Raw genomic sequence first — 18,932 nt, forward strand, 5'->3', positions numbered from 1 at the left:
TTTGAGGTTTTGACCAATCTCCTCGTTTCATACATCCTTCAGTCCGAAAACTCTATTTTTGGAATTATGTCTGTCTGTCAGTCTGTTTGTGTAAACTATAACTCAAAAACACTTTGTGCTAGACGGATGAAATTTGACATATGAATTGACCAAATTTATAGATTTCTGCCAAATTTTGAACTAAATCCATTCAGAGGAAGTCTGTCTGTCTGACTGTTCGAAAACAAGTAAACTTGCTAACTACAAACCGCAAAGAGTTAGGTTTATAAAATTTAGTAACAAGTTTGGCATGCATCTAAATGTAGTTCTAAAATGTAGACTTACCAAATTTTCAACTAAATTCGTTAAACCGTTGACCAGGCGACGTCCTGGACAAGGGGTAGCACATCTTGACCTTGGTCTGGGCGTCCTGGGTTCGAGTCCTGGTTAGGGCATGGTTGTTCTTTACCCTGTGTTCTATCTGTGAGATGTGTGAAAAAGCATCTCTTGCAAAAAGGGATTATACAAGAGAGTATGTGAGTTTCTTCTTCATATGAGCTAGAAGGCAGACTTCTGCCCTCGGGTGCTCAGGGACCTTTACCCACAGAAGCTACTACACAAAACTCAACTGAAAATCGCTGACTAAGTCAGCGGGCTTATTTATGACAAATATCGTAAGTAACAACAACATTTTATCATCTTCACTCTGTACTTTCACATGCCTATAAACGCACGCAGTGAACTCATAAACTCAATAAAATGCGACTACAATTGTAGTCACATTTTAGTGTGAACCAGAAAAAAGCCTGAAAACATTCAGCCAGAAAAAGACATCCGAAATACATTTTCTCTCGATTGATTCAGTAAAAATGCTAAATTCATGCCAATTTCGTAAATATAGTTCACCAATGGCCATGCAAGGAATTCGTAGGTCCCCAATTTTGTATGGAGGATGGGGAATATGATCTTCATTAGAGTATGCAAAAAATTTGGGAGAGATCACACCCGCTGGTTAGTTTTTGTATTTTTGATTAAAAAAAATATTTAAAATTTTTATTTTATAAACCGAATTTTGAATCTATAATTTTAAGTTATTAAAAAACATTATATTAAATGGGTTTATTTTGCTAATATCTCTTTAATTTTGTAATTAAAAAAGGAAAGCGAAATTTTTCAAAATAAATTTATTTATTTAAAAACATGTTAGTAAGTATTTGTGAAATCGATGCCAGACAATTTTTCAGTGGTTTTTGAACACATATTGGCACATCAAATAATCAATCCATGACTTTGGAAAGAAGTTCGTTGCAGTTAGAAAAGTATTCAAGTACCACCTTCCCGGTCTGTAATGATACGGAGGACATTCGCTTGTCACCGCAGCTTCCATTGCATCAATCACTTTACAGATATTAGAGTCCATCACCCAAGCAAACAAGCCTTTTGTGCTCTTCTGGATTTGTGTCGCATATGCTGCAGTATAAGCTGTTCTGATATCGTCTTCTGCCTCGGTCCACTGCTTCTCAATATGCCTGGAGACCCCTGTTGGATCTGATAATCTGGTTCTGAAAAAGAATAAAAAATTAAAAAAAAACAGTAATATGACAAATGTAACCACCACCCCATGCACACACACATACGCACGTGCGGGTCTCATACAGTGAAGCCGTGTTCCAACGACCCGTGCTTTGATATATGTCCATTTTACTGTCCAGCACCCCAGAAAACATCAAGAGAGGGTCAAGGGGGAAAGTGTGCCCTCTCTGAAGATTCACGGGTCGTTGGAACACGACTTGATAAGCGCACGCGCACTACCAAAAAAAGGTATTCCATCGTGTGTCCGGTGGTCTATGTCCACTAGTCAGTCTAAACTGAGCGACAAGGTAGTGAATAAGTACCTAAACTTTATAAACTAGTCATTGTTAATAATAAAAATAACAATTTACGCCTTTAACCACCTTCGGTAGCAAGAAATTTACAGAAGCGAGGACCAAAACAGTCCACTGTAACTCACGGCGAGGCCACATTAAGGATTTAATATTTTATAAAAATCGGAAAAGATTTATATTTTCTAAATGATTTTTGACCGAAGACTGTGCTGAGGCAAATAATTTCAATAGATTGTTGCAAACATAATTTTTATTTCTGTGACAAATGCCTGCTGACGAGTGTAGCATGTCGTTGACGATTCTGTGACAAAAGCATTTCGAAGTGCTTGGCACGTCTTTTCACAGCAAGTAATTAAGCGTGATTAAATCATGTTGTTTGAATTTTAATGTCAATTTTATAGTTTTAAGTATCTTAGGTATCTGCTCTCATACAAATAAAAATATTACTTAAGATTTCCATAGGTATTTTTTAATAGTTATGAAAGTTCTGTTCAAGCTGTTTGCAAATTATTACCTCTTAAGAATCAAAATATGAAAAGTATTGTTATCGTCAAAAGATATGATTACTAGATTTTGGTGTATTTTCACATTTTATATTTAACTGAATTCAAAAAACAGTCGTGTGGTATCCAGACTTTGTCGATCGTGTTGGATCCAGTCTTGCAAGTACAACCCCAAAATTACGTTGAATCAGACCGATAAAATTTGATATTTATTCGTATTTTTAAAAAAGTATAGATTTCGAAATTTTGTACGAAAAGTCAGTCTACCTGCCCATGTAAATATGGAAGCAAAAACTCAATGAAATTTGGAATACTAATTTACTATAAAAACTGTAGATTTGTATAAAATTTTGGACTAAATCTGTATACGTGTTGATGGTCTATATGTCCAAATATTCTCTTGTATTTAAACACAATAACTTAAATAAACGAAAGCTATTATATGGTCTCGAATTATAAATCTGTATTATATTTTGGTTTTCAGTTATACAAAAGGAAGACGTCCGAAATACTACATTATTTTTCTCGCCATATTACGAATTGTTAAAGGCCATTTTTTTGTGATAATATGCGATAAAAATAAAAAAGAGATATATATCAATGATTTTGCACAATGAAGTAATCTTTTGCAAGTGCAGTGCTCAAATTGCAGAAAAATCATTGTTGGTAAATACAAGCGTTTGTACAATTATTTATCCGTTAAAGCAGTGTTTAGAAAGACACCTTTTGAGCTTTAATCAGAAGATGAGGACGAAGCCTGAGTATTTCCCTCCTCCAAAACACACTGGCAGGCGCGAAATTTTAATTTCGACATTAAATTCCGTCTGCATCAGACTGACTCACAATGCGGGTCTTAAGAAAAATCAGGCCTCGAACTTGGATATTTCGAAGCCGAGATCTTATTATTCTGCTGCCTTTCATTACAATATTAATTAGCTCAAATTTTTATAAGCACCTGATAGTTCAATATTTGTTGGGAAGATTGTTTTGAAAGCCTTTCCAAATTTGTTGATTAACCAATTTAAATTGAATTTATTCTTATTTATCGGCAATAAATACTTTTTCTTATTTATTTTCTCATAAAAATAAAAGACTAGCATTAGTATAAAATGAAGGAAAACAGTTTTATAAAGAAGAAAAAGCCAACTTCGATTGTAATATTTAACATCGGTATTCTGTTTATGTTAAATAATGCAAATGTTGTCCTTTTGAGGAAGTGATCATTATAAAATAGATCATCTGATTATGGGTGATCAACTAACCAGAAGAAAAATCTGAGGCTTTTCTTTGTTCGCATTTCATATTGATTTATGAGAGGTTATAAATATGGAGAAAGGTTATGACGTCAAATCAACATGAGTTGATAAAAAAAAAAAAGCGAAAAAATGTGACCGATAAATGTAAAGGTACTGAATCGCTCTTCTTCGCGATTCTTACTTTAAAATTACAATTGATTATCATTATTTAAGTAACCATTGCGAAATCAGAACATTGCTTTAAAATATTTATTCATCTTAATGTTTACAAAAATCATTGTGGCTATGTTTATATATTTGTATGATGCATGTTCTACATCTCTTCAAAAACAGCTAGATAGAATATCAGGCAAAATTATAGCACCTCTATTATTTAAGATAAAAGAAAAAATATTGTCAACCTTTGAAAGTTCAAAAATTAATTAAATATTTAATTAATTATAAATTTAAAAAATTAGCCTCGTTTCCATACCAACTTCAAGGGAATTTTTTCAGAAGAATTTTCTTTAAATATTTCAAAATTCAAAATTTTATCATTTCGATGGTATTAATTTCATTTCAGCACAATATTCTTTCAGTTGCTTTTAATTTTATAAAAAAAAAACTTAAGGACATTGCAAATAATGTTAACTTTGGACTATTCAATTGTTATTCTTTTATTAAATTTCTTTTATATTTTTATGTATATATTTTCGCGGATTCTCTTTTGTGTAAAGTAATGATTTAGCACTGCTTAAAAGCAGGTGTTAAAAGCAGATGTTCAAAGTAAAGCTCTTGCAAACAAATAGAGAAGAATTTCGACGATAGCAATGGCTTCAAATTATGTGAAATAATTTAATATTTTTTCTCTTTTTTTTCCCCTCGAGAAAACTTCAGAAGAAATTATTTCGAAAAAATCTGTGCCTTTTTGAAAGTAAACGTTTTATCTTTTCAATGAAACCAATCTTATTTCTGTGCAATTTTAGTTTCAATTGTCATTAATTCTTTTACAAATTTAGCTCATATTATATCAAAATAAGAAAAATTTCAGGTATTTCTTTGCTAAAAAACGTTAAGATTTGAATTGTTCTGTAATTACTTTTTTAAATTCTATTTTATTTCAATACATATGTCGAAGAAAAATATTGCGTATATTATCATTTTTTTATATCAAAGAGTTGTTACGTTAAAATTATTCAAAATACTTCTTCAAAAATAATATATACAATCCACATTAGTATTTGTAGATGTGCAAGTTGATTTCCAAAGAAGCTAGTTCTTAATTTATCATTAATATTCACCCAGTTTCAACTATTTTAAAATCTTGAATTGTAGATTTAAGGGAATAAAAAAATTGTTAGTTTTCTAAGTTCCAATATTTTTAGTTATCTATAAACAATATATTGTTATCGTAACAGATTTTAGAAAGTCCATATGCTCACACCAGTTTCGTTAAGTCTTAAATTGATAATTTAAAGAAATTAAATCATCTAATCTTTTCACCAATTTCTGCTTGAAATTTTCATTTATTTTAAACTTTTCAAAAAATATTAAGAATAAAAGAATGCTAATATTTTAATGTAAAAATTTTACAGCTGCAGATTGGCATTTTTTTAGATATTATCAAACACCCATTAGAAATAACAGTTTCGTCTTCTAAGCTGCTTCTACAGCGATTTCAAAAGATGGAATATTCTAGAAGTAAGCTGCTTGTCGCAAGTGTTAGGCCATATTCATTATTTAATATTTATACAGTCTTTCCGTATGTATTTTAAGTATAAATTCTTAACAAATATCTGAATTTCAAAATTTCTTCAGCCTTTATACCTGAACATCCAGGGTTCTATTGTAATCACAGACACTCCAAACTTCTGCATTTCCAATCGAAGTCCGTCACTGAATGCTATAATGGCTTGCTTACTTGCCGAGTAAGTGACGAATCCCGGCAGTGTAAGTCTACCTGTCAAAATTGAGTTACTATTAGTTACAAGAGCAAGATATGAAATAAATGTAGATGCATTTAAAAAAATTAAGTGAAATGCTGTAGTGTTTATTACTTTCCTTCTAACTCTTGTTATGCTCCAAAACATATCGTTCGGAAGTTCACCAATGAAGTTACGCTTTTAATAACTCTCTGTATTTTTTTTTTTTTTTTTTTTTTTTTTTTTTACTTTTTCATATGCGCAGTATAGAGAAAGTATAGTAATTGTCAAATACGAAATCTCCTTGTTTTAAACTTCCCTAAGTCGAAAAAACACATTTTTTGGAAAATGCTCTTCTGTCTATCTATCTATCTGTGACAAAAATAACTCAAAAACACTTTAAGCTCAACAATTAAATTTTGGTATATGATCTTTACACCAAATTTTCAGATTTCTAACAAATTTTGATTTAAAATTTATTCAAAAAAAGTCTATCTGTCCAGCTGTTTGAATGCTAGTTAACACAATAACTACAAAACGAAAAGAGCTGTATGGATAATATTCAGCACAAATAGCTTTAACATCTGCAGTGTAGAAACCTATCAAATTTCGAGCCAGATCCAACAAGGGGTTGACTGCCTGTCTGTCTGTACTTACGGAAACATGTAAACCCAATAATTCAAAAGCGCTATGCCTTAAATATATCAAATCTCACATGGGATTTTATGACTACAAGTGCAGTTTTGTGCCAAATTTTTGTTGTTTCTTATGGCACTTGTCATGGACAAGCCAGCTGTTACAAAGGCAGCGAATTTAAGCCGGTAGTGGAGCGTCTCCTTTTTTTATAGCAGCGTCATCTAGGGCCAAGAGAAGGACTTAGCTACACGCACGTCACAACCCTTATTACGGGGCGGACTTCATTCACTCATCTATAGATCGTAATTTAACCTGAATTAGAGAACGATCACCCCTGATCCAGTACCCCCAGTGGTATTACTCTCGACATGGATGACTTTGTGACCACGACAGATTCGGCCGGCGGGGTTCGAACTCGCAACCTAAGGGACGCGAAAAAACGCTTTACCAACCAGGCTACCCCGGCCTCAAACTTTTGTTTCAATAGGGTGCAAAAAAAATCATGTCTAAAGCACAAATTTGATATACAAATTCTATTAACTGCATTTTAGGGATAAATCGTCAAATAACTCGCTAAGGATGGCTCAATAGGTTTAGTAAAAATGCTAAATTCATACTTAAATTTAATTTTTCGTAACTATTGTTCGCCAAAGCCACGTAATGGGACACTCTGCGTGACATATTTATTAGAAAGTGTGCGAGAACGTTTTGGAAAGACCTCTACCACTGTTTCAGTCAAAAAATTTATTCACTATTTAAGGTATTGAGCAATATCAAAAGTTTTGAACTCATTTAGACATAAATGGTGCGTAACTGTTAAACGAAGCAATTATAGTTCAGATGTTATTCAATAATTAAAACCGTATAGTATATCATTTAAACTCGAGCAAAAAAAATTTCAAGGAGGTCGCTTTAAAGTGGAAAATAAAAGAAATTAGTGAAGAATATGAATTTATAACAAATTACTTTTCTTTTAAAAATTTATATCAAAGAGATTTTTATCCTACGATAACTATAAATTGATTTAGAATTCGTTATTCGAAAAATAAAGTGCCAGAATCATCATGTGATAAAAAGAAATGATGATATAAATTATTAAATTTAATACGTTTCCCGTCTGAAAGATAATTTAATAAAATTTATATTAAAATATATGATAAATTTTGAAAATGTTTCCTTTAGAAATATTTTCGAATTACAATTTCTATTTTGAAATGAGTTGGCGTTATAAAATTCATTATGTTAACTCAGAAATATCTGAAATTTAAGTGAAACGATTTTTAACAATAATATTGTGAGCACTGAATAAATTTAAAAAAAGTTAATGATATCTTGCAGACAAGGAAGTTAAAAACATATTCTATCATATATTATCAAATACTACTTTGAACAAATGCATGTAAAAAAAAATTACGGAAAAATGTATGAAAAATTATACAATTATCCTTAATAACATTCCTGTTTTTCCAAAATTTACAATAACAAAATAATAGTTATAAAAATTCTGTCTTCGAAAAATACAACGAAAGCTTTTTATTTATGCATAATCTTTGTATGCAAATATGTGCCAATTTTACTATACAAAATGATAGTAATAAAGATAGTTGTCGAAAAATTCATCGAAATTACTTTATATTTATACGAAAATCGATAGGGTTTAGAATTTCAACTGAAAGATTGATACTTTTCCTTACATTACATTTCTCCTTGTGATGTCTTTAAAACTTTAAAATGATTAATCTGTCTGCTTGAACTCTGATCAATCAAATCGCTGCCATTTGTAAATATAAAGAAAAACGTTGATTTTTTTAAATTTAATTATTTGTAACGAATTATTTACTTAAAGCCAACAATAATTATTTGAGAAAAAAAATCTATTAGCACATATAAAATAAAATACAAATTTATATAATCTATATATATGCATATAGAAGATTCTATTTATATATGCATATACATTTTAATGTTTTTCTGGTTTTTAAACCAGAAATAATGATCAACATTATTTTAATTTCCTCATATGTGAAATATACGAAAAAACTGTGATTGTTAAAAAAAATAATATCTTGATGAGTCTCCACGTTTTAGATCTCTCTGAAATCGGGGGGAAAAAATGGTTCTCAGAAAAGGACTTTTATCTTGGAAAACGATATTTCGAAATTAGATCCCCAGAATTCTGGAACAAATTCCTCAGCAGGTTGCAATTGCTTAACTGTGGTCCGTTTATTTACGGCTATGTAAATGCGAGAAATCAAAAATGAAACGAGCTAGATAATTGAAATTTGGTGTGAAGTCATCAAATTAAAATTGTAAACCTGTGTCTAATTTCGAAAAAAATAGATCAAAAGTATAAAATCGTAAATGTATACTATTATTATGCCTACTGTATTATAACTATATTTGTCTGCAAAAAAAGTTGAAGAGTTGGCATTCCTGCTGATTTATTTCGTTATATTTTTCAATGTCCTTTAAATCACTATACAATTTTTTTAATAAGAAATGAATGAAAAATAAATATTTATTGTAAAATGCATCTCGTAAATAAATACAAAAATAACATCCTATTACCTTATTATTTTTACCTATTACCTTTACCTTTCATTATTTTTTATTATTTCATTGCTGCTACATAATGCGTACAGTTTATTAGCAAGAATTATGGTGCAGGAAATTCAGTTAAAAAAATCTTTTTAAATTTAATTTTTTTCTTAAAAATAATAATTACTTAGTTATAGCTTTTCTTTGTTAAAATTTACTTGAATCAAATCAAAAACTTAATTATTATTGTTCATCACATAAGTATTTAATTATTCGAAACTAATTAAAATAGCAAAATTTGTATTATGCCTATTTTCCCAATGTAATATGAGTTACCTCACGACTATAATGCACGAATTACTTATATACAAAAGTAAAACCGAATTGTTCAATTCAAAATAGAAATTTTTTGCACGCACTTACCTGCTGCACTAGCTACGTTGATTGCTCGACCTTTTGATTTTCGAAGCAGTGGCAGGAAAGCTTTTGTCACTCTTATGGTACCGAGCAAATTGACATCAATAACTTCTTCCATTTTCTGAATGGTAGTCATCTCGATTTCAGATCCTTTGCTTATTCCAGCATTGTTGATGATCGCCCAAAGCTCTGGAAGTTGAAAATAGACCAAACAAATTCCTTAAATACTTCCACGATACAAAAACAAATTGCTGTAAAGCTTTACTAGCCGCCTTCAGCGACATTTGTTCTCCATTCATATCGATAATATTAATTTAATCACGTTTAATTAACTAAATCATATTACTATAAAAGAAGATACTGTTTGGAATTAAACTTGAACAATAAAGATAGAGATTTCTGAATAGTTAGCAATTGCAATATTGGTAGAATCGATTAAGCTATCAGGTTAGCATTGATAATATATCTAGGAATTATGAATTTTTGAATGAAATAAAAATTTTCGAAATCAGTGTAATTGTAGTTTCTTAGGAACTTTGCCACTTTTTTCGTTTTAAATAATGTACAATAAAGTGGTGTTTTCCATATTTTTGTTGAAATTAGAGAACGATAGAGGGCAGATGACACATCTAAAAATCAAGCATTTTCACATGAATCAAAAATTGACGAAATTGGAAAAGTAGTTGAGTCTGGAGGATTGACTGTTTGGTTTTCTTGTTTATTTTAAATATAGGTTCAATAATCTCATTTAAATATAATCATTCTCTTCATCTACTATTGATCTGTTAAAAGCTTACAGATTCAGTTTCATGAAATGTTGAATAACATATAACGGGGGAAAAGAAACCGATATTGTTTCCTTTCATTCTGCAGCATTTCAATGTGATCCGTAGTTTAGTTTAGCTATATTAACGTCCCGATTTTAAAATAACATTAGGGCTAATTCGGAACGGATCTCGTAATTTTAAACCCCAATCAGATGACGAGGATAACACCTGAACTAGCATCCCCGTCTCCAAACTTCCACGTCATATCAGCGGGAAGACGTTTGACCCCAGGTGGGTTTAACGTACACCAAACACGTTTACACGGCGGTTCTTCAGTAGAATCAGGCCTCGAACTTAAAATCTTCCCGTTCCGAAGTTGAAACCTTACCACCAGGCAGCCAAGGTCAATGTAATCCCTCAGTTAATTACATCAATTAAAAATTAGGAAATTTGCGCATTCTTTATTTTTATTCAGTTTCATTCTGATACTGAAAATTTTAGCTTTAATCGAAATCAGGATGAAATATTCGCCTTAAAAAGAAGATTAAACTTGTTTCTGTCTGCTGTGAAGATTAACCATTAAATAGCCCACCTATCATGATTCAAAACATTATAAACCTTGAGAAAAATAAGAAAAATAATTCCAATCTTTATGACTTTACTAAATAATGAATCTAATCATGCTACCTAATGTTTCTATTTATTTCAATATTCAAAATCAGAGCATCATGTTACCAGTAGTTTACCTTTATCTTCTAAATTCTCTTTGACATAATTCAGCACACTCTCAATGTCTTGCTCCAAAGATACATCCATTTTAAGACAGTGTATGTTCGGGTAAGTGCTTAAATTTTGGCCTCCATTTTGAAGTGGAGAGAGGCACCCAGCAAAAACTTGGAATCCCTTCTCACTCAGTCTCTTTGCGGTGTGAAAACCAAAACCTGTGTCGCAGCCTGAAAAAATGAAATTTATTTATGCATATTTTAAATTAAAATCCTAATTCGACAATTTTTTCAAATTTTTCACATTGAATAAGGTTATGCATTTATTGGTATTTGTAAATTTTGCATTTTAAACTATGTTATTAACTTTCTTTTGAAAATGAAATGTCGAGAAATAAAAAATAAAAATAAACATAAGATAGGTGTCATGCATCTAAGTCAACACTGATCAAAAAGAAACCACAGCATTTCGAATGTTTAATCAAATAATATTTTTATTTTTTTACATTCCCAAGCGTAGTAGATTGGATTAATTGGTGATTTAATTAAGCATTTATTAGACTGACACTGATTTTTTTTTAAAATTATCAAATAAAAAATAAATATTGTACTAGAAATTTTTTGTTCCTTGTTTATAAAATACATCATTACAGGGAAGTTATGCTAGATAAAATTATCAAATAAAAAATAAATATTGTACTAGAAATTTTTTGTTCCTTGTTTATAAAATACATCATTACAGGGAAGTTATGCTAGATAAAATTATCAAATAAAAAATAAATATTGTACTAGAAATTTTTTGTTCCTTGTTTATAAAATACATCATTACAGGGAAGTTATGCTAGATAAAATTATCAAATAAAAAATAAATATTGTACTAGAAATTTTTTGTTCTTTGTTTATAAAATACATTATTACAGGAAAGTTATGCTAGATAAAATTATCAAATAAAAAATAAATATTGTACTAGAAATTTTTTGTTCTTTGTTTATAAAATACATCATTACAGGAAAGTTATGCTAGATAAAATTATCAAATAAAAAATAAATATTGTACTAGAAATTTTTTGTTCTTTGTTTATAAAATACATTATTACAGGAAAGTTATATTAGATACAAGATTTTTTCTATAGCAATAATTTGCGGAGACATTAATACCGACATTTATAAAAAAAAAAAAAGTGGTTGCAACTTGTTTCCTTATAGATTCGTTCAATTTATAGTTTGAGTTTTCAAAGTTTTAAGAAGGAATCGGGGGGGGGGGGGGGCTCACTCTTCAACGAAGGGAAAATCTTGGTTCTCATTTTCTTTCATTCATTTATTCCTTTCACTTCATTCACTTAACTTCATTTCGTGTTTAATTAAGCATTTATTGGTTGAGTCTGATAAAAAAAAAATCTAACAAAATAAATGTGCTAGAAATTTTTTTATAAAATATATTATTATCGGAAAGCTATGCTAAATACAAATTTTAATCTATTGTAATAATTTTAATCTACTGTAACAACTTTTCAAAGTTTCAAGATGGAGTCGAGGTGGAAGGTTTAAGAGGAGTTAAGAAGTCTATCTTAGATCTCATTTCATTGAATTCAAAAGAATATTTCAGCAAAATTTAAAAACTTATTATTTTTCCTATTTTTCCATTTTTAGGATAATTGCAATGGATTAAATATATAGTTATAAGCACTTTATTATCTATATAAAATCGCGAAATAAAAAAAAATTCAATTTTAAATTTGTTGTTCTACAATTTCAATATGGCCGCTATTTAGAAAAAAGTGATAAAAATAAAATTTGGGAAAAATTATTTTTAAAGTCCTAATTAAAATCAAATATTTTTTGGAATATAATATCTTGTCATGCTATTAAGAAATTATATTTTTTATATTTCCGAAAAAATGTTTTATGTCAACTGGTTCTGGACGAACACTTAAAAAATAGTTTTTGCGAGCGTAATGGATGGATCTTCGGCCATCTTCATAATTACTGGACGGAACAAACTCCTGCATAGATTTTTTTTCAAATTAAAAAATTAATTTCTTTTAAAAGTGGAATTGTTTAATTCTTATGGTAAATATATCTGTAAGGCTGAATCCAGAGTATTTTGGACTTTAAAAAAATGTAAACCATTGAAATTCATGCTTTTACCCAACTTCCACAAACCTTCATGACATATATTAATTTAGAATTTCCTGTTTCGAGTTCGGAAAATAATTTTTCAAAATTCTTTTTAAAGCATACTTTGATTAGATAGTAATATATATACATATATAGTTTTTTACCTTTAATTTATTGATTTATAATTTATCATCTTAAATATTATGGAATCTTGAAATCACTCTTCATTTTTAATTAAATATTAATTCTTTATCTGAAGAGCCAGTATAGCTTTTATAGGATTAAGATAGTATATTATTATCGAGAGCACACGATTGAACAAAATTGCAGAATTTTAGCATATTAGGAAGATTTTGAAAAACTACAAGGAAATTCCGTCTTTATAGATATGAATCATTCAAATTAAACAAAATTATTAAAACGCTAATTGTTTAATGCTTTTGCATCCCGTGATATGTTACTTTCATAAAACGAATTACAGAATTTTTTATATTTAAAGCTATAATTAAATAAAAATCAATTAATTTAACAAATAAAGAAAAATCAATTGGAAACGCTGAAGTATCTATGATTTCCTTTACATTCAAATACGCATTGAAATGGAATCCCAGATACTACGCGTAATCTAATTAGATGGATAAATTCGTACATAAAGTGGTCAACCAAATGCGAAAGGAAACTCAATGAACTAATAAATGAATCATTAAATTTTCGGTACTTACCTGTGATTAAAACAGCCTTATTATTCGATATGACCATGCTTCCAAGAAAACTTCTTTTTAAAAAAATCTTTATCAGGTAGATAACGCATAATAATACTAAAATTTTTAGAAAATTCTTTTGGATGAAGTTGTTGCTACATTCAGATAATAATAAAATAAAAAGAGTAACAAAAATTAATAATTTCTTTTTCGCCAAACTTGCAATTTGGCAATTGGAGGGTAACATATCGATTACGAATGCATTGCGATGTACTAGTTTCTTTTCTTACTACGTCTAGAAGCTATAATTTTCTCAATTGAGGAAGTTCAGAATCTTATAATTAAGTGGGAAAATACTACGTGTCATAAGCACAATAATTATTTCCTTAGGAATACCTAGAGAGAAACAACCTGTAAACATCGCAATATAAAAAACTTTTCGGTATATTTGTCAGTGCTTTCATTTTTAAAATATCTCTAATAATTTAAAGATATATAGAAAATCAAACCTGTAGTCCATGGATAAGTATTGAAATTTCAAATCTGTATTCTCCTTGATATAAGCACGCTAACGTTACGTATGTATACCACTACGTAAGAGCAGTGGCGGAGTTCTGGTTAGACTAACTAGGCATCTGTCTATGGGAGGTCACAAATAGAAAAAAGCTAACAAGCTAAAAAATATTATTAGCCTAGTTGTCTTAAAAATTGATTAAAATATAAATCTTTTGAATTATAAAAAATTAGGACTACAGCGTATATACACAAAAAGTAATTAAAAACACTAATTAAAGTTTAAGTAATTATTTTTCATAATATATTGTAAAATTAACTATATATTTACTAGTTATGTGACATCCGACTTGATATGTACAGTAAAATAATAAAAATGTCAAGTTTGTTTGAAATTCCTTATAATATTTCATATTAAATACTTATATTTGTAAGTAAAGAAACCATGCATTAATTATGAATGATTCATTATTCATCATAATTAATAATTATGATGAGATTTTCAAGAATTTTATTATTTTATTACTTTAATTTTTTTCTTCTGTGTGATATATGAAAAAGAAAAGGATTAAAAACATATATATATATTCTCAAAATTATTAAATTTTAAAAAATTAACTAAGATAAAACATTAAATTGTTGATTAAGTTAAATATGTGTAATAATATGAAATTAATTTAAAGAGTTATTAAAAGTGTGCATGCGATTTTATTCGTGCACCTTCTTTGGTTTTGTGCCTAATCGCACTTGTCAAGGGAAGTGCGATTTTTCTTTTAATTTATATTCTACTTAATCAACTTTAGATGTTGTTGTTATACGAGTATGGAACGATCCTATATTGAGTTATGTGCACTTCGTTTCGAAGAACAGCGAAATCTTTTGAAAACTGAAAAATTGTTATATTTGATCAGAACTAATATTTAAACAGCTACAACAATATATATAACGCCGGAATTTATTTTAGGCAGAATTTTCTGTTCTATAAATTTTATGAAGGATTTTTTAGGATTAAAGGAGGAGGTAAAAATGCTCGTCTCACAAATTTCATTTCACAATTTTTCACTTACCAAATGAACCTCACTCAGCAGAGATAGAAGATTTATGACAGTCAGTCTCTAATAGATAACCCTTAAATAAAAAATTACTTATAAATTTTTCTCAATTTAAATTCGCCTATAACTTTTCATGGAAAATTGGTACTGGTATTCCAGGTCTTCTAATACATTGTCTGACCCCTCCTAACAAAGAGTTTTGATTTTGATCTTTTTTAGCTATAACTTCCGCAATATTTATTTGATAATAAATACAACTTTCTCTACATTATATGAGCCCAATAACAAAAAGAATGCTTTTAAAAAACTGCTTTTGTTTCTTTGTAATACCACTTTTCTTTTACCGTACGTGCACAATATCGTATTATCTCAATTCTTCGTGCCTTCATTCATAAATAAGAATTTGCCCATACTTTGAATTGTCTTGTACTTAAGTGAAAATTCATGTGATTGAATATTTTGCTAGCAAACACAAAGGATATTTTCGTGATAACATTTACCTCTCTCTTTTGTAATACAACTAAGTTGAAAAACATAAGTGCACTTTCATGTTAGCTATTGTATTTCTAATGTGTGTGTGTAGGTCTCAAGATATCAGGTAGCAAACATTGCATGTTCTACTATAACGAAGCATGTTCTACTATAATCTTTATTGTTACAGTTTGATTCGAATTAAAGAATTCAGTATGTATAAGTTTTCGCAGTTTCTGAGTAACTCAAGCAAAAGGTCTCATTCCCCAATCCTTTATTTCACCCATCTCGCTAAATTTTGCACAGCTATGATCAATTGTAACAATATTCAAATTTAAAGTAGTGTTAAATTTTTCAGCAAAGTAAAAGCTTACAACTTTTGTCGACAACACAAAAGGAGAGCTTTCTCTTCTTTTTATTTTCTGCTAAAAGAAAATATTCACTTCTTTTCTTTATGAAAGTAAATTTAAATATAAAAAATTAAATATATTTATAACTCTTATATGTAATTATATTTAATTTTAGGAACTATGTTTCCGGTTTCAGAAAACTACTCTGTGAAATATTGGGAACTATATCGCACTAAATTGCAAATCAATCTTACACAATTTAGTAAAAATCTAATAATTTACACAGTATTGCAAAATTTAGAAAATGAAAAACTAACATTTCCCTAAACAATTAATTATTCTTTGTAAACAACTAATATTTCTGGTAAATAATCCGTGATTTCAAGAATGATTGAAAATTCATTTAAAGGAAACAACTGTTCTGCACAAACAAGATATTTCGTTATAAAAATGATTTTTCCTGTACTTGTGTATTGTGGATTTCCTCTTTTTGAAAAACAACAAGATTTGAAAGTAGCATTTGAGCATTCGAATCCTCCACGACAACTCCGATTTCATAAATAGAGTTTTAGTAAAAGTACAACATACGATTTTTAGCACATTATCAACTTTCAAAGTATTTACAGATATCAATATTTTTGAATTATGCAGGGACGGATTAAGCTTCCCAGAGGCCCTTAAGCAATGCAAATCTTCATGGTGGGTGCCGTTCTCCTCTTAATTTTCAAACCCAAAGATTCTTTTAAAGTAATTTTAAATAATCAGTTTTAAAAAATGAGACTACTTTTCTTAGTACAATCTAAAAAATATTTAATAATATGATCGGACATTCTTTTTTAAATTATAAAACATCATACTTTTTTAGAATGATAAAATAACACAATATAAACTTTAGAAATATTATTTAGTAATATTACTAGATTAATTTCCAGGAATGATTTGAACAATATTTGATTTTAATTCTAAGTTCGTTCAAATGGTCTTTATAATAAAATAAAAACATGAGATTAAATTGCATTCAAAGCACTGCAAAAAATCTCGATGATTCAGAGCACTCTGAAATTTTGGGGCTCCTTCATAATTTTTTTTTTTTTTTTGCTATTTTTAGGATTTATGATTAGTGTCCTTTTAAGATAATGCCCTTTTCCCTTTTGTTACCATAAAACCAGAGCAACTAACTTATATACTTGATTTTGACAAATATTTTGTAATGATGAGTGGCCATCGAAGGTTTAATGAAGAAGATTTTATCGGAATTCAAGTGAGAAAAAAGTAAAAATAGAAAGAAATAAATGTAAAATACTCCCTATAGTATGACAATATTGTAAAATATTGAATAATAATGGGAATCCGAATGCCATACAAACAATATTGTATAATACATAACAGAATTCAAAATGCAAAAAAAAAAAAAAAAAAAAAAAATCTAAAAACATTTTTATTATGAAATTTTGAAGCAGAAATATTCGTTTTAGCTTACTAATTAATTTTATTTGCGATTTTATTCCAGAAAGAATTCATTGAAATAATTCTTTTATTAAAATATGTATATAGTATAATATTGTCAAATATTTGGGAAACAGTATTGAAAAATTTGTACTAAGGTATTCGTATAAGTTTGAAAACAAATTCTTAAAAAAACTTATACATAAAGTTTTCCATGGTGCGAAATAAATGAAATAGTTTTAGAAGTTTACAATTAGAAGAAAACCATGTATATTACCATTAATTTTTGAAAAAAAACTTATTAGTTAATGAAACTTCAGCAAAATTTCCAGTGTTAGTGAAAACATTTTAAAAAATAATCGAAAGAATTAATTTTTATTTCACAAAATACTTCTCAAAATACCTAACACACCTCAAAATAAAAAATTATTTTAATAATAAATATTTTGTGAACACGTGAAGTTGTCGTTAATGATTTTTGAAAAAATTTATCCCCGTTTAAAACTGGAAGTTCTGTAAAACGACATAATTAACAAAGTCCTTAAAATCCTTGGTCTATTACACTGTTGAACGTGTTTAACATATGCATATTAAATTTCACGATTTTTTTTTGTATTGCTGTTACTGTTGTAATTTTTGATATATGCATATTAAATTTCATTCAATTTTTTTGAACTGCTGTTGAGAGGACCTGTTTTCCGTGAATAAATCAATTTCTTTCTTCAAAAATTGCGTTTAAAAATGTACTTAAAGATTAGTACAGATCATTCAAATACATTAGGAATAAATTCCACCTTCCAACTTTCTTATTTTATGAGAGAGACAGAGTCTGAATACGCAGAGAGTTAATATAAACATTTCAAACATTATTTTTGGAAAAAAATTTCATTGAAAATAAAACTATGCATTCACTTCAGGTTGAAAATCCCATTGTTTCGGGTTTCATTTTATTTTACGAATTATTGAAAAATTTAAATCTGTAGTTCTGTCTTACATATATTAAAACCAAAGACTATTTTATTAACTATAAAGTAGGCTTTATTTTTGGATCATAAAAAATACTTCTAATTTTTCAGGGAAAATGCAAAATTACAACCTAGTCGGATCCGTAGCAACGTTAACATTTAACAAAACTAATCAACGTTAAGAGGATGAAAAATGCAAATTTTACTTTTAACAACTTTATGATGATACTGTAAATTCTGCATTTAAAATATGGTACAACAGTTTCTTATTTTTTTTTATACATTTCACCTAAAAGGAGATGCAACTGAGAACGTTTGTAAATATTTGTCTAATTTTCACAAAAATTCGACTTTTAATAAGATGCTCTACCTCGCCTTTTCTTTGAAGTAAAATAAATTAGGTAAGAAAATAAAATAAAGATAAATAAGGAAAATACCTATATATATATATATATATATATATATATATATATATATATATATATATATATATATATATATATATATATATATAAAGTCTTTGTCAAACAAGAGTTATTTATAGAAGTTTTAAAGGGTTACTTTGTACAACAAGGTTAGCTAAATATAATAATTTTGACAAGATTCGATTTATAATAAAAGGTCTAATGGAAAATTTTCAAAAGCAAAACTTATTATGTTTAGCTAACCTTGTTGTACAAAGTAATCCTTTAAAGCTTTTATAAGTAACTCT

At 28.5% G+C, this 18,932-nt stretch overlaps 1 protein-coding gene across 1 annotated transcript; it reads right to left on the bottom strand.

Annotated features, from left to right (window-relative positions):
* Nucleotides 1-1,189: 1,189 nt before the first annotated feature.
* LOC129961615 (D-beta-hydroxybutyrate dehydrogenase, mitochondrial-like) lies at nucleotides 1,190-13,701 on the bottom strand. The gene is made up of 5 exons (XM_056075122.1): nucleotides 13,445-13,701; nucleotides 10,630-10,836; nucleotides 9,123-9,305; nucleotides 5,431-5,563; nucleotides 1,190-1,541 (listed from the first exon to the last, which is right to left on the bottom strand). The coding sequence occupies exons 1-5, from the start codon at nucleotides 13,668-13,670 to the stop codon at nucleotides 1,220-1,222; spliced, it is 1,071 nt and encodes a 356-aa protein (XP_055931097.1). The 5' UTR covers nucleotides 13,671-13,701; the 3' UTR covers nucleotides 1,190-1,219.
* Between the last annotated feature and the right edge of the window lie 5,231 nt (nucleotides 13,702-18,932).

Source organism: Argiope bruennichi, chromosome 2, assembly GCF_947563725.1.
Source record: "Argiope bruennichi chromosome 2, qqArgBrue1.1, whole genome shotgun sequence".
Lineage (NCBI taxonomy): Eukaryota > Metazoa > Arthropoda > Arachnida > Araneae > Araneidae > Argiope > Argiope bruennichi.

Coding starts and splice junctions, on each gene's coding strand:
- LOC129961615 (XM_056075122.1), bottom strand. CDS start 13,670: ATGTTACCCTCCAATTGCCAAATTGCAAGTTTGGCGAAAAAGAAATTA. Junction 5,564..9,122: donor CAACGTAGCTAGTGCAGCAG/GTAAGTGCGTGC, acceptor CAATTTTGACAG/GTAGACTTACACTGCCGGGA. Junction 1,542..5,430: donor ATAGAACCCTGGATGTTCAG/GTATAAAGGCTG, acceptor ATTCTTTTTCAG/AACCAGATTATCAGATCCAA.